The following is a 14,243-nucleotide window of genomic DNA, read 5'->3' on the forward strand; positions in this document are numbered from 1 at the left end:
TTTAAAAATTGTGGGCCAATAAAACCCAATATCAAATATCTTCTTAGCAGTGTAGTGTGCTCCATGATGTCCACCGGTGGGCCCACTATGACAATGCTCCAAAATTTGTCGACTTTCATTTTCGAATACACATCTTCGTATGATTCCATCCGCACAACTTCGGAAAAGATATGGCTCATCCCAAAAGTAATATTTTATTTATGAAAATAATTTCTTTTTTTGTTGGCGGGTAAGATCTTTTGGGATGTACTTGCTAGCTAAGTAATTAGCTATGTCTGCGAACCATGGATCTTCCCCCGTGGTCACCATAATGTACTCGTCCGGAAAGTCATCTCCAACTCTATCTTCTTCCAATTGCGGGTTTTCTAGCCTTGATAAGTGGTCGGCTGCTACATTCTCCATTCCTTTCTTATTGCGTATCTCGATGTCAAACTCTTGTAGAAGTAGAAACCAATGTATCAATCTTGGCTTGTCATCCTGCTTGGCAAACAAATACTTAATAGCAAAGTGGTCAGTAAAAACAATGGTTTTCTATAACACTAGATAAGGGCGGAATTTATTGAAGGCATACACCACAACTAGTAATTCTTTTTCGGTGGTGGTGTAATTCTCTTGGGCCGGATTTAAAGTTTTACTTGCATAATAAATGGGTCGAAAGTGCTTATCAACCCTTTGACCAAGGAAAACTCCTAATGCAAAGTCACTAGCATCACACATTATTTCAAATGGTAAATCCCAATTCGGGGCAATAATGATCGGGGCATTAGTTAATTTTTTTTTCAAAAATTCAAATGCCTCTAACCACTCTTAAGTAAAATTAAATGGTGCATCTTTTAAAAGCAATTGTGTTAGAGGTCTAGCTATTTTAGAAAAATCTTTTATAAAATGCTGGTAAAAACTCGCGTGACCTAGAAAACTTCTAATGCCCTTCACATTAGTTGGTGGGGGTAATTTGGCAATTGTGTCTATTTTTGCCTGATCCACTTCAATTCTCGATTTGGAAACTTTGTGGCCTAAAACTATACCCTCCTTGACCATAAAGTGACATTTTTCCCAATTAAGGACTAAGTCGGTTTTTTCACACCTTGCAAGCATTAAATCAAGGTTAGTGAGACAATCATATAAGGAAGATCCAAAAACTGAAAAATCATCCATAAAGACTTCCATGAATTTTTCCACCATATCGTGGAATATGGCCATCATGCACCTTTGAAATGTCGCAGGTGCATTGCATAACCCAAAGGGCGTGCGACGATAGGCAAAAGTTCCACTTGGGCAAGTGAAAGTGGTATTTTCTTGGCATTGGGTCTATGGGTATTTGGAAATAACCCGAAAATCCGTCTAAGAAACAATAATAACTATGGCCCGATAATCTTTCTAGCATTTGATCAATAAAAGGTAAGGGAAAATAGTCTTCACGAGTGGCATCGTTTAGCTTTCAATAATCGATGCACACTCTCCAACCGGTTACCGTTCGTGTCGGAATAAGCTCGTTCTTCTTGTTGGTTATGACCGTCATCCCTCCTTTCTTGGGCACCACTTGGACCAGACTCACCCACGGACTGTCGGAAATAGAATAAATGATCCCTGCATTTAAGAGCTTGACTACTTCCTTCTTGACCACTTCTTGCATGTTTGGGTTCAATCTTCTTTGGTATTGCACAACCGGCTTTGCTCCTTCCTCCAGGTTAATATTGTGAGAACAATAAGAGGGGCTTATTCCCTTGATATCGGTAATGCTCCATGCTATGGCTTGCTTTCGCTTCTTCAAGACTTGAACTAATTCTTTTTTTTTTTTCCAGATTTGGAGAGGTTAGAAGCTATTATAACTGGTTTTTGATGACCATCTTCAAGGAAGGCATACTCCAAGTGATCTGGTAGTGCTTTGAGCTCTGTTTTTGCATTCTGCATGTTGTACTCGCCGAGTACAGGTAAGGGACTCGGCGAGTCTTCTGCAGAATTTACGAATTCTCTGGGTTCTTCAACTGGACTCAGCGAGTAGATCGGGTCTACTCGGCGGGTAGGATGCTCAAAGTTTTTCACTAATTCTTCATAATCAACTTCTTCCAGTAGTCTCTCAATTTCCAGTAGGTCTTTTTCAGCATCAAATTCTTCATCAAAGATGGTGGTGGACTTGTTTGGATCTTCATTATCACATTCCTCCATCAATTCATGAAACATGTCAATCGAGAACGTCATGTCATCACTATTCCTTGCATGCTTCATAGCTTGATCAACCCCGAAAGTGACTGAATCATCCCCCACCCGTAGAGTAAGCTTCGAGTCTCTCATGTCCACTATAGCACTTGTCGTGTTAAGGAAAGGTCTTCCAAGGATGATCGGGACTTGAGGATCCGCTTCCATGTCTAGAATTATAAAGTCTGCGGGAAATACGAACATGTCCACCTTTACCAATAAGTCCTCACATATTCCTCTTGGAAATGTGACTGTTTTATTTGCTAAGTGAATTGCCATTCGAATTGGCCTTGGTTCCGAGAGATCCAATTTCTTGAAAAATGAATAAGGCATGAGGTTCACACTTGCTCCCGAATCAACTAAAGCATGAATGGTAGCCAAGTTACCAAATTGGCAAGGCAACGTCAAGCTTCTTGGGTCACCCTTCTTCTTTGGTAGTTTGTTTGACATGACAGCTGAGCAGTTTTCATTAAGTACTACCTCTTTTACTTCCTCCATCTTCCTTCTATTGTTTAGAAGCTCCTTGAGGAATTTGGTATATTTTGGCATTTGCGCAACTGCTTCGATGAATGGTATGTTGATTTGAAGAGCTTTTATATGCTCATGAAACTTCTGGTATTCATCTTTCTTCTTTTCTTGCTTAGCTCGGGCTGGATATGTCATTGGAGGCTGAAAGGGCTTTCTAGGAATCTGACTTTTCGGGTTAGGCAATGGACTCGTCGAGTCCATATTATGGAATCGGCGAGTAGGGTCAGTATGATGTAGATTTTGATTTTTGCCTTGTTTTTCTACATCCTCCTTTTGAAACTCCTTGGGCACTTCAGTCTGAATAGGGGCTAGAGAAGTAATTATCTTCCCACTTCTTGTTGTCACTATATTTATGTGCGCGCCTTGTGGGTTATTTTCGGTCTTGCTAGGAAATTCTCCCGGTGATCTTTGATTGATTTGTTGAGCAAGTTGCCCCAGATGTGTCTCAATGTTGTGGATGGATGCTTGTTAGATTCTAAGCATTGTTCTTGTTTCTTGGATTGCAGCATCATGATCATTATGTCTCTTTTCTGAAGCAGCTCCAAACTTGGTTTTCTTTCTTGTGCCGCTCCTCCTTTTGGTAAAAACCTCTTCCTTTTTGTTTGTACTTCTCCTCCTTAGCCTTCTTGTACTCATCATAAGGGAGCCACTCTTTCTTTGGTTTTCGCCAATCTTTATCATATCGGTCCCCATTTGAGTAGCACACTTGCACCTTCTTATTGCCATTTTCATCCAGGTCACAATCTCTACTAAGATGAGGCCCATTGCGGTTCTCACAACCCACCCGAATAGCATGTATCATTTGATCTGTTTTGTCCATCCTCCTATCCATGGTTTTCAACATAGCCATGACTGCTGACAAATCTTCTGAAGTTGCATAGGCGCCCCCCTTGTCACATCATTTCTAGGATTATGGTATTCTCTAGAATGCTTAGAGAATTCTTCAATTAGTTGTTTTATCACCGGAGGTGCCTTATTCGTGAGTGGACCTTGCGAGTCAAGTAATTTATCTTGTTGTAACATTTACTCCATCATAAAAGATGGAGACTTCTTGTTGACTATTAAGGTCATGATGTGGGCAATTCCTTAGTAGGCTCCTGGACCTCTACTAAGCTTCATATAGTGACTCTCCAGCTTGTTGTTCAAAGTTGGCTATGGCTTTCTTTAGCTTAGATATCTTGGATGGTGGTCAGAATTGATCAATGAACTCTTCTTTCATTTGGGCCCATGTAGTGATGGATCCGGGGGGCAATGACTTGAGCCAATCCTTTGCAGCACCCTTCAATGTAACCGGAAGCAAGCGAAGTAGCTGAGTTTCCTGAGGCACGTTTGGAACATTGAAATAATTAGCTACATCATTAACTTCATCCAAGTGTTTGTAAGCATCTTCTTGGTCTTTGCCGGTGAAGGGGATCTCCTTAAGTTGAGCAAGGATGTGACCCTTAAGCTCAAAAGTAGCAGTTGCAGGAATTGTTGGTTGCACAAGTCCCGGGCCAATGTCATCGCGTATCCTCTTCTTCCGTTCCCCCATGGGAATTTCATCGATGTTAGCCATGGTAATAGCTAAATCGTCGCCGAAATCGGAGTCGTGCCCGTATGTAGGTTCTTCTTCTTCCTCGGTTTCGTACTCGGTGTCTTCTTTGATCGGGTCTTCTCTTGTGAAAGAGGCGTTGGATTCATGTTCTGTTTAGGTCTAACCAATTCACTCCTATGGTTATTTGTATAATAGAATGATAAATTAATTGTTATTAGTTACCAACTATAGTGGTTAGATTCATGTTCACTATTACTAACCCTTAGTAAATTAATCAATTCAAGCAGTGACCAATTGTTTAAACTAATTAACTTCCTAGTTCATTTATTTGGATTAAATAAGATTTGTAATTGTTAATCAAGTTGGTGATTCAATTAACCTCCTGTTTGTTGGTTTCTCAAACAAGCTCACACATTAATTTACCCATTCTCTAATTAATCATAGTTTCGTGTTCATTATTCCTAGACATATGATGAAGTGTTCACATAAACATATGAGGTTAACAACTAAGAGATGTTCATGCAGCTTAACTGTCTTCCAATTAATAGAAAATAGTTATGGTTAATGCATAAGGTTCTTTAACAAACTTAATTTAATAAAATCATCAATAAACAATCAATAAAAGTAATAATCAAACCATAGGAGTAACTTGGTTTTTTCCTAAACAGAAACAACACGAATTTAGCTCATGATTACAGTGGAAGCAAGCTCAAAAACGAATTTAACTAAACTAGACATGATTCAATCCTAAGATTAAGTGGAAAATATAACCTAATTCGCCTTGAGTCTTCAAAAGATCAAAGGTTAGGGTTCTTCATGTCTCCAAAGGGTTCTTCAATCGCAGGTGTATCTCCCCAAAAGCCAAAAAAGTCTCTAATTCGGAATAAGATTCAATATTTATACTTATCACAAAACAGGGGCAACTCGGCGAGTAGGTCCCCAACTCGCCGAGTAGATGTGGAAAATCCGTGTACGGCAAGGATTCTTGACTTTTCTTCGGGAACATTCTTGGGAACTCGCTGAGTAGATTTGTAGACTCGCCGAGTAGCTCCAGATGTCTTCTTTTTTCTTCATTCTTTGGTCTTTAATTGCTTATCCTTATTCCTTTTTACTCCCAAGCATGTCTTCTGGACTGAAAACACAATTTACACATTATTAAGTACCCTTTGTCCACATTATGCACATAATTAGCTAAAAATGAATAAAAATATATACTAAACATATGGCTAACTATGCACATATCAATGTGCGTCCATTATAAAAATTTATAACCCTTCCTTTTGCCGTTGATCGTTTTAAATTCCAACGCTTTGGATTGGTTCATTGAATAATAATGGTTCTCTATTGAACTTTTCCATATATATATATATATATATATATATATATATATATATATATATATATATATATATATATATATATATATATATATTAACGTTCAATCGAGAACATTTCTTACCGCGAGAATATTTGAAAACAAAAATTACCTTTTAATTTAACAAGGTAGCAGTTTTTTAATTAATTCAAAAACTACATGCAAAACAAATAAAAATTGAAAAACACGGGGGCAATATTATAAATGCAAAACGAAACTGGTTCCTTGGTCACATAACTATTAGTTCCCCCTCATTTCATTAATCATCGTTATCCATAACTTCTCTGTCTACTTTTCTGTAATTAATTAAAAAACTACATGCAAAGCAAATAAAATTTGAAAAACGTGGGGGTAATATTGTAAATGCAAAATGAAACCGGTTCCTTCGTCACATAACTACTAGTTCCCCCTCATTTCGTTAATCATCGTTCCCCATAACGTCTCTCTCTACGTTTCTGTAATTAATTCAAAAACTGCATGCAAAGCAAATACAAATTGAAAAATGTGGGGGCAATATTGTAAATGCAAAATGAAAGTGGTTCCTTCGTCACATTACTTGTCCCCCCTCATTTCGTTAATAATCGTTCCCAATAACTTTTCTCTCTACTTTTCTGGAAAGAAAACCCTCGAGAGAACCCTAAATATTCTTCGATAATCATTAAAATCGAACACCAAAATAAAAATATCGTCAACGACTGATTTCCCGAGAACAAATGCTTCAGATCAAGGTAAAAATCAATGCATTCCTTGATTTTGTTTTGAACTTATAACAATCAAAAAATGAACTTTACACTAGTATTTGAGATGTCGTTATCTGTTTTCAAAATATAAACAGTTGCTGAAGGATTTTAGTTGATAACACTCGATTTTAAATGTTATCGAGTGTTTTATTTAGTTTTTTTAATTTTATACTCTATTTTTCATTTACGAGTGTCATCTATTGATTATGATGATATCAATTGATCATTTGTGATTATCTACTAACTATTAACCTAATAAAGTTGAATAATAGTGGATTTTATCTACTATCTAGGGTTTTTTTTGTTATTATGCTCTGTTTTCAATTAATGATTTTTATTTTGTTTATCTACTTATTACGACGATAATAAATAGTTAGGAAAGATTTTACTTGATAAGTTATTAAAACGAGGTAAATACTCGTTAATAAAAAATTGAAACTAACCATTTATTTTTTACTTTGTGAATCACTAAACACTTGATCAAAGAGAGTTGATCCGTACATAACAATTTTTCTCCATACACAATAATTGGTGCTTTAAAATGTTGTAGTGTACAACTATATAATGTATGAATTGTTGTGTATGACAAAAAACTGTTGTGTACGAATCGCTTCTCATTATCAAACAATTGAACTATCATGTCACATTTTTAACATGTTTATTATATTCTCATGGATAGGTTAGAACAACGGATAAAAATATTAGTCGCGTTAGCAACAGTATAAATTTTATGTTTTAAACGTTTTTTTGAAGAAAATCCCATTTTTATAAATGATAAAGATAAAGACGCCTTTTTAACACGAAACTAGCATTTATTCAAGATGTTACTCATCTATAAAACTGCTACGTTTGATTAGATAAAAAAAAGGATACTGTCATTAATATCTAGAAGTGTGAAGAAAAAGCATCGATAACAATATCAATTATAACATGAGTAATGTGTCAGACATTTTTCAAAAAAATCTTTAAGTTTGACCTTATAGCTTAGGATTATAAAAAATAAAATTTGAAAAGTTAAAAGAACTTTTTTTTGAACGGCAAAGAGGAAAAATGCATTAAAGAAAGCCAGCAGGAAGCTAGACAAAACAGTACATACAAAACATTGATTAGAATGGAAATTTTAAATGAACTACACTAGATAAACTAATGATGAACTAGAGATTTGTATTGTGAACCAAAACTCATGACTAAACTGGAATTCACCAAATGGGAACTACTATGTCTGAGGTATCTTCAATCTTTGAATGAGGTAGCACCAACTGGGCATAACGGGCAAAATATCAGTGCTTCAGTCCATAGGTCTAGAGCCTCCATGAAGGAGACCCCAATCAGCAGTAAGCTCTAAGCTACTTAGTACTCCTCTGGGAAAATAAGATGCATCCAATCTTTAGCTGACATATTCGAGGTCGTCTTCAAGAATATTCTCCAAGTGGGCATATTCGGATATTAATGGGATTTATGTAGCATAAATCAAGAAGTATCCAGTTGTGAGGCCCTGCGAAAAGAAACAGATCGAAAGAGAGAGAAAGACACACGCCAACATAAAATTCACCCCCACCCAAATTTATAACACCAAACACACGAAAGAAACACGAAAAAAAATGCCAAGCACAGTTATGTTCCTAAAGAGATGGCTACCCAAAAGAAAGAAAAATACACGCCAAACACACGCTTAACTGCACTTGGCATTACTCCAAGACACCAATTAATATATACACAAAATGAACCCCCCCTCCACCATGAACATTACAGCAGATCAGACTCAAGGATTGGATTGCAACACTATTCTAACCTTCTAAGATTTTTAGATTTATGTCTAGCATTTATCCATAAATATGATAGGGTCTGGATTTCATCTATAAGACCAGAAGGTGAGATGCGTTTGTTTGAATGAGCAAGCTTATTCCTATATTTCCAGATGACCCAGATAAAGACCAAGGATATAGCTTCGCGGAACACTCCTAGATCTTTTTTAGGTGGAAGGTTATTCCTACACTGAAGTATATTTGAAACCGACTGGAAGCTCGATGGAAGTAAATACCACCATAATCTAATATCTCCCAAACTTTTAATGCACTGAACAGGCGGTGAATAAGTGGGTCTCAGATTCTGCTTGCTGGTTGCAGAGGGTGCACAGTGTATTGGAGCCAATTCCCAATTTGTGCAGGTTTTCTTTCGTAGGTAATCTGCCGTGACAGATTCTCCACGATAAGATGTTTACTTTCCGAGGCACAAGGTAGTTCCAAATCCAACAATTGTTTGTTCTTGGGAGGAGCTTGTTGTCGATGTGACTTCTCAGTGAGGCTACTGTGTAGACACCCGAAGCCTCTAACTTCCAGAACTTCCCATTAGTTTGGTTCGAGTTGGGATTAATAAAGAGGTTTTGAAAATCTAAATCATATTTTGATAAGGTGGAGTGCAAATTTACAATGGTGCCCCAACAGAAGCCTTTTTCTTTATTTTAGACAAAATAAAAGATTCAAAATACGAAATAACTTGTTATTATTCTACATTCTTTTAGACAACTAACTTGTAGAAAGACATTAAGGGAAAAGTTTGCATGAAAACCCAAAATCAAACATGAATAAGCAACTAGGACACACACACACACACACACACACACACACACATATATATATATATATATATATATATATATATATATATATATATTGATAGTTCCTAAGATCAAACAAATTATCAAACAATGACTATAAATAAGAGCAACGAGGATTCACAAAGACAAACTTTCACTAAGAATGATAATCTCACAAAGAGATTATCGAATGCACAAAGCGGCTATTAGGATTTGTGAAAGATGCCCTTTTACAAACTTGTACAAAAGACTATATAGAACTAATCTACGCAATCCTTACAAAATCAGGGATATACCAACTAACTAATAGACGAAAATTATGGAAACTAGATAAGTACCAAATCTGTTACAGAATTCTGAATATAAACTATACACTGAGTAATTAATACACTAACGCTGATGCTGAGTCATACGCTGACGATGATTGATCAGTCTCAAACATCATCATATTATAAGGTTTGACCTTACAATCTATCCCAATATGATGATGTTCAAAACTAGCTAGACTAGAACACCTCTGGATAAAAACTCTTCATACTCAGCTTCAGCTTCTACTTTCACTAGCCAGTAAGGACTATCTAGCAACTCCTGTCTTCTATTCAGTAACTCCATAGCAATCAGTTTATGAAACTCTCTAGAGAGATCTTGATGACTCATGTACATTTGTCTTACACCAACAAGATGTTCTGTTGGAGCTCTTGGAATTTCTGTAGTACGCTGAAAACACATTTTCCTGTTCTTATCAAGATAAAACATTCCATGTTCAGGAACAGAGATGAACTTATGTTGAACCGGCTCAACACCAATAGGAAGAGAGTTGTTTATTTCTTCAGCACCAAAATTTAGAACTAATACATCTTCATCATCAACTTGAAATATAATTCTTCTGATTCTTGGAACTGAGGAACTTGGGCCTTGCTGCTGAGGACGCTCTGTAGAAACAAGATCAAGACGCTGAACTTTCTTGATCAGTAAGTGAAGAGCACAGGTCAGTTCTGAAGAAAGAGCTGAAGTTTGCTTGGATGCCAACTCGAGCAATTCCATCCATTCAGAGTATCCGTATCTAATCATCTCGTCTCTCTTTATAACTTCAGTGTACGGATGTTGAGGACCTTGACGAGTGATCAACAAAGTAAGGATTTTCTCGTCACGAGGTTTTGAGGTTTTAACTTTGATGATCTTGTCATTGCTTATTCTTCGTTTGAAAACATCTTGAAACCTTTTTCGATCGATCCTGTCAAGAACACTATCAGTCCTTGACTTACTGCTACTGGAAGGAGGTTGTGAAGATTTAGTTTTGGACCGATATTCTAGAAACCTTTGAATTTGAGCTTCAAAGGATCCCACTGCCCGAAGTTTGTGCTGAATGAGAGATTCATCAGCTTGAGCAATATTCTTTAGAAGCTGAGCTTTATTGGCTTCATCAAGGATTTGCTTAACTTGATCAGGGGTCATATTCCATTCAGCTGCCAGATTTGATATGCTAACAATGGACTTATGTTTCTTGCTAGGAGGAGAAGTATCAGCATGTGAATCAGATGATTCAGTATATGCTGCCTTTCGCTTTCGAGATAAAGGAACAAGATCCTCATTAACTACATCTGAGTTTTCACCTTGAATTGGCACAATGGGATCTATGAAGTTAATATCCAACATCTGACACTCATCATCATGTTCATCTTCATCATCATGTTCACATTCTTCAGTAGGATATTCAATTTCTGCTAGTCTTTCAGACTCGTGCTCAGGCTGTGGTGAATCAGTTTCTCCCCCTTTTTGACCATCATCATCATTTGGGCCAGGGGAAGGAGTTGACAGAATAACTCCCTTCAGTTGGTTGACATCAGCCTCAATACGTAGAAGACACTGACTCATATCTCGAGTCAGTGTAAGAAGCTCATTAAACGTTGAGGCCGGAATTTGAATGAGCTGAGTACCTGGAATTTCTTGTGATCGATGCCGCTCCCTCTGAGAAGGTTGCTCCCCCTGAGATGGTTGCTCCCCCTGAGAAGATGGCTCCCCATGAGCTGAATGAACCCTTTCAGTGACAGAAATAGTATGATGAGAAAGTTGAGGGGAGATATGACCACCATCTTGTATTTCAGCATGAATTTCATCGTTATCAGCAGCTCCTTCGTCGGTGTCAGCGTTTAGTGAAGGAACGGTATATGGATTCGCGATCCATTCTCACATCCGATCAGAGATGCCGATGTCATTAGCCAGTGGATCATCCTGATACATTCGTACTGACATGCGTGGGCATTGGATGGGGTTTCCAGCGTGTGAGTAATAGGCTTCAGCATGAAATTTATCTAGGACAAGAGCAATCCAGCGTGGAAACAGAACATGATCAGCTCTTACATTGGCCCGAAGAAGTTGGACAAGATGATCGAAGAAGAAAGCCCCATAATCAACACGTTTGTTGAGGAGAAGTGAACATACCACGTGTTGCTCAAAAGCACTCAGTTGATCACCACTGAGAGATTTGTGACCTACACACTTACAAAGTGCGCCGGTGAAGAACTTCCATCCAGGAGTAATACATTGACGTAGAATGAGAGTTGGTTGAGCACCAGCCTTGGAGTGATCATAGCCCAGTTGGTCAAAGAGGCGTCGACAACGTTCAAAAGTTGGAAGCTCAGAGAATGGTTCAAAAATTGGTAACTTGAGTGCAGTACGGAGGAGATCAACGTTGATGAAAACTGAGCGACGACCACGCCCAATAGTGCCGAAGATGATGTTGTTTTCATTATTGACGGTTGCGGTATAGTAGAACTCACATACTTGTTCGGGAAAGAACTCTGATGGAACCTCACTGATAGCATATCGAAGTCTGCAAGATACTAGAAAATTGACAAAATCATCAATTCCAAGACCACGATGAACATCTGGTATATCAGGGTTGAAGACGACATTTGTGGCTTTGATGTATATGGGAAAAGGAGGAGAGTTTGGAGCTGGGATGACTCTTCTTGAGGTGGAGAAGAAAGTAAATAGTGATGCCGCCATTGAAGAGAGTTTGGATTCTAGGGTTTTGAAGAAAACAGAAGGAAAATTGAATTGTGGGAGGAAAGATTGAGAGAGAGGTGGGGAATGAGGTTTAAATATGGGATTAAATGGTTTTTAAAAAGGTAATGATTATCTTTTTCGAAAATAACTGTGTATCTTAACAAACTGTCAAATCCGAAAAAATAGTCGTTGAAAATAAGTCGTTGTAATGAAGAGGAAACGCCAATCAGTGTCTGCGAAAGCGCTGAGATCAGTGACACTAAAAGTTACATGCTGAAAGATAATATGTCGTCAATTCAAGGTACAACTTGCTTGTTTAGGGTTAGCAAGGTGGTTGGTGCGTGTGATAGATACTGGTTTAATTATCTAACCATCGACACAGAGTGTTGAGTCTTTATCAGTGAGTGGTGCTTCTTACTGAATCATTAGACACTGAGTGAGAAGAAGGTGAAGAAAGGATTGTTGCGTGTGTTAGACCTTGGTGTTTTGGTCTAACCATCGGCAAAGACTGTTAGACTCTCATCAGCATGTGTTTTGTCACACTGAATCACAGAATTAGTGTGAGATTGGTAAGAAGGGATACTTGCGTGTGATAGATCTTGGTGTTTTGTCTAACCATCGGCAAAGAGTTTCAAGTTGTTATCAGTGTATGGTTTAATATAGTGAATCACTCAAATTTAGTTTAGAATATTTGTAGAAGAGATAAAGATAAGAGATCATACAAGGTACTCAGCATGGAAAACATCATCAACACATCATCATCAACAAAAATACATCAGTTTATAAGACAATAGCAAACATTAGTAAAACATTTTTTTTTAATCCAGAGTGATCATTCCAAGTTCTCCAATAATGTGAGCAGTAGTTTGAGTATCCAGGGCCTTGGTGAAAATATCAGCTAGTTGATCTGAAGTCTTGACATGTTCTAGAACAACCTTGTCCTTCTCAACATTGTCTCTGATGAAGTGATGTCTGATCTCGATATGCTTTGTCTTTGAGTGTTGAACAGGATTTTGAGTGATCTGAATGGCACTGGTGTTATCATAGTATATAGGAGTCTTTGTGAATTTAAGCCCATAATCTAAAAGCTGATTTTGAATCCATAAGAGTTGAGCACAACATCTCCCAACTGCGACATTCTCAGCTTCTGCAGTGGAGATAGCTATTGAGGTTTGCTTCTTGCTAGACCAGCTGATTAGTCGATTTCCAAGGAAATGACATCCACCTGATGTGCTCTTCTTATCTAAGTTTCATCCTGCATAGTCGGAATCAGTGTATCCAAAGAGTTCAAATGCTGAGTCACGAGGGTACCACAATGCCAAGTTCTGAGTGCCCTTTAAGTATCTAAAAATACGTTTAACTGCATTGAGATGAGACTCCTTGGGATTAGCTTGAAATCTAGCACAGAGAATGGTTCCAAACATGATATCAGGGCGACTTGCAGTGAGGTAGAGAAGAGATTCAATCATTCCTCGATAAAGAGTGATCAACATTAGTGCCGGTGGGATCAGCGTGTAGCTTATCAGTCTTGGACACTGTAGTAGAGGTCGGTTTGCAGTCGCTGAAAGAGTACTTAACAAGCATGTCAGCAATATATTTACTTTGACAAATTGAGATACCTGAATTTTGTTGCTGAACCTCAAGACCTAAGAAAAAGGTCATCTTCCCCATCATGCTCATCTCGAACCTTTGAGACATGATCTCAGCGAATTCCTTGCTCAACTTCTCATTTGGAGAGCCAAAGATGATATCATCGACATAGATTTGAACAAGAATCATGTCTGAGCCTTTGTTTTTGATGAAGAGTGTATTATCAATTGCTCCTCTTCTATAGCCATTTTCAAGAAGATAAGATGTCAGTGTCTCATACCAGGCCTTGGGAGCTTGCTTCAGTCCATATACAGCTTTATCTAGTTTGTACACATGGTCAGGGTGTTCTTTGTCTGCAAAGCCTGGGGGCTGTTTGAGAAATACTTCTTATTCTAACACACCATGAAGAAATGTTGTTTTGACATCCATCTGGTAGACAATGAAGTTCATGTATGAAGCATATGCAAGGAACAGTCTGATTGCTTCAATGCGGACAAGTGGAGCAAAAGTCTCCCCGTAATCAATAGATTCAATTTGAGTGAACCCCTGAGCAACAAGTCTTGCTTTGTTGTGAGTAATAACACCATCTTTATCAACCTTGTTACGATAGACCCAGCGTGTTCCTGTGATGGTCTTTCCTGATGGTCTAGGAAAAAGAGTCCAAACCTTGTGCCT

The 14,243-nt window shown here is 37.9% G+C and overlaps 1 protein-coding gene and 1 non-coding gene across 2 annotated transcripts; one reads left to right on the top strand and one right to left on the bottom strand.

Annotated features, from left to right (window-relative positions):
• Positions 1-1,779: 1,779 nt before the first annotated feature.
• Positions 1,780-2,859, bottom strand: LOC145039702 (uncharacterized). The gene has a single exon (XM_078987725.1). It carries the CDS (start codon positions 2,857-2,859, stop codon positions 1,780-1,782), a length of 1,080 nt encoding a protein of 359 aa, XP_078843851.1.
• Positions 2,860-3,788: 929 nt separating this feature from the next.
• LOC145044699 (small nucleolar RNA R71) lies at positions 3,789-3,895 on the top strand. The gene has a single exon (XR_013681644.1). It is a non-coding gene; the product is annotated as a small nucleolar RNA R71 (small nucleolar RNA).
• The last annotated feature ends 10,348 nt before the right edge of the window (positions 3,896-14,243 follow it).

This window comes from Lactuca saligna, chromosome 4 (assembly GCF_052625555.1).
Source record: "Lactuca saligna cultivar CGN05327 chromosome 4, ASM5262555v1, whole genome shotgun sequence".
Classification (NCBI taxonomy): domain Eukaryota; kingdom Viridiplantae; phylum Streptophyta; class Magnoliopsida; order Asterales; family Asteraceae; genus Lactuca; species Lactuca saligna.

What these genes read in the sequence shown, in the direction of transcription:
- LOC145039702 (XM_078987725.1), bottom strand. Translation starts at nt 2,859, where the DNA reads ATGACATATCCAGCCCGAGCTAAGCAAGAAAAGAAGAAAGATGAATAC.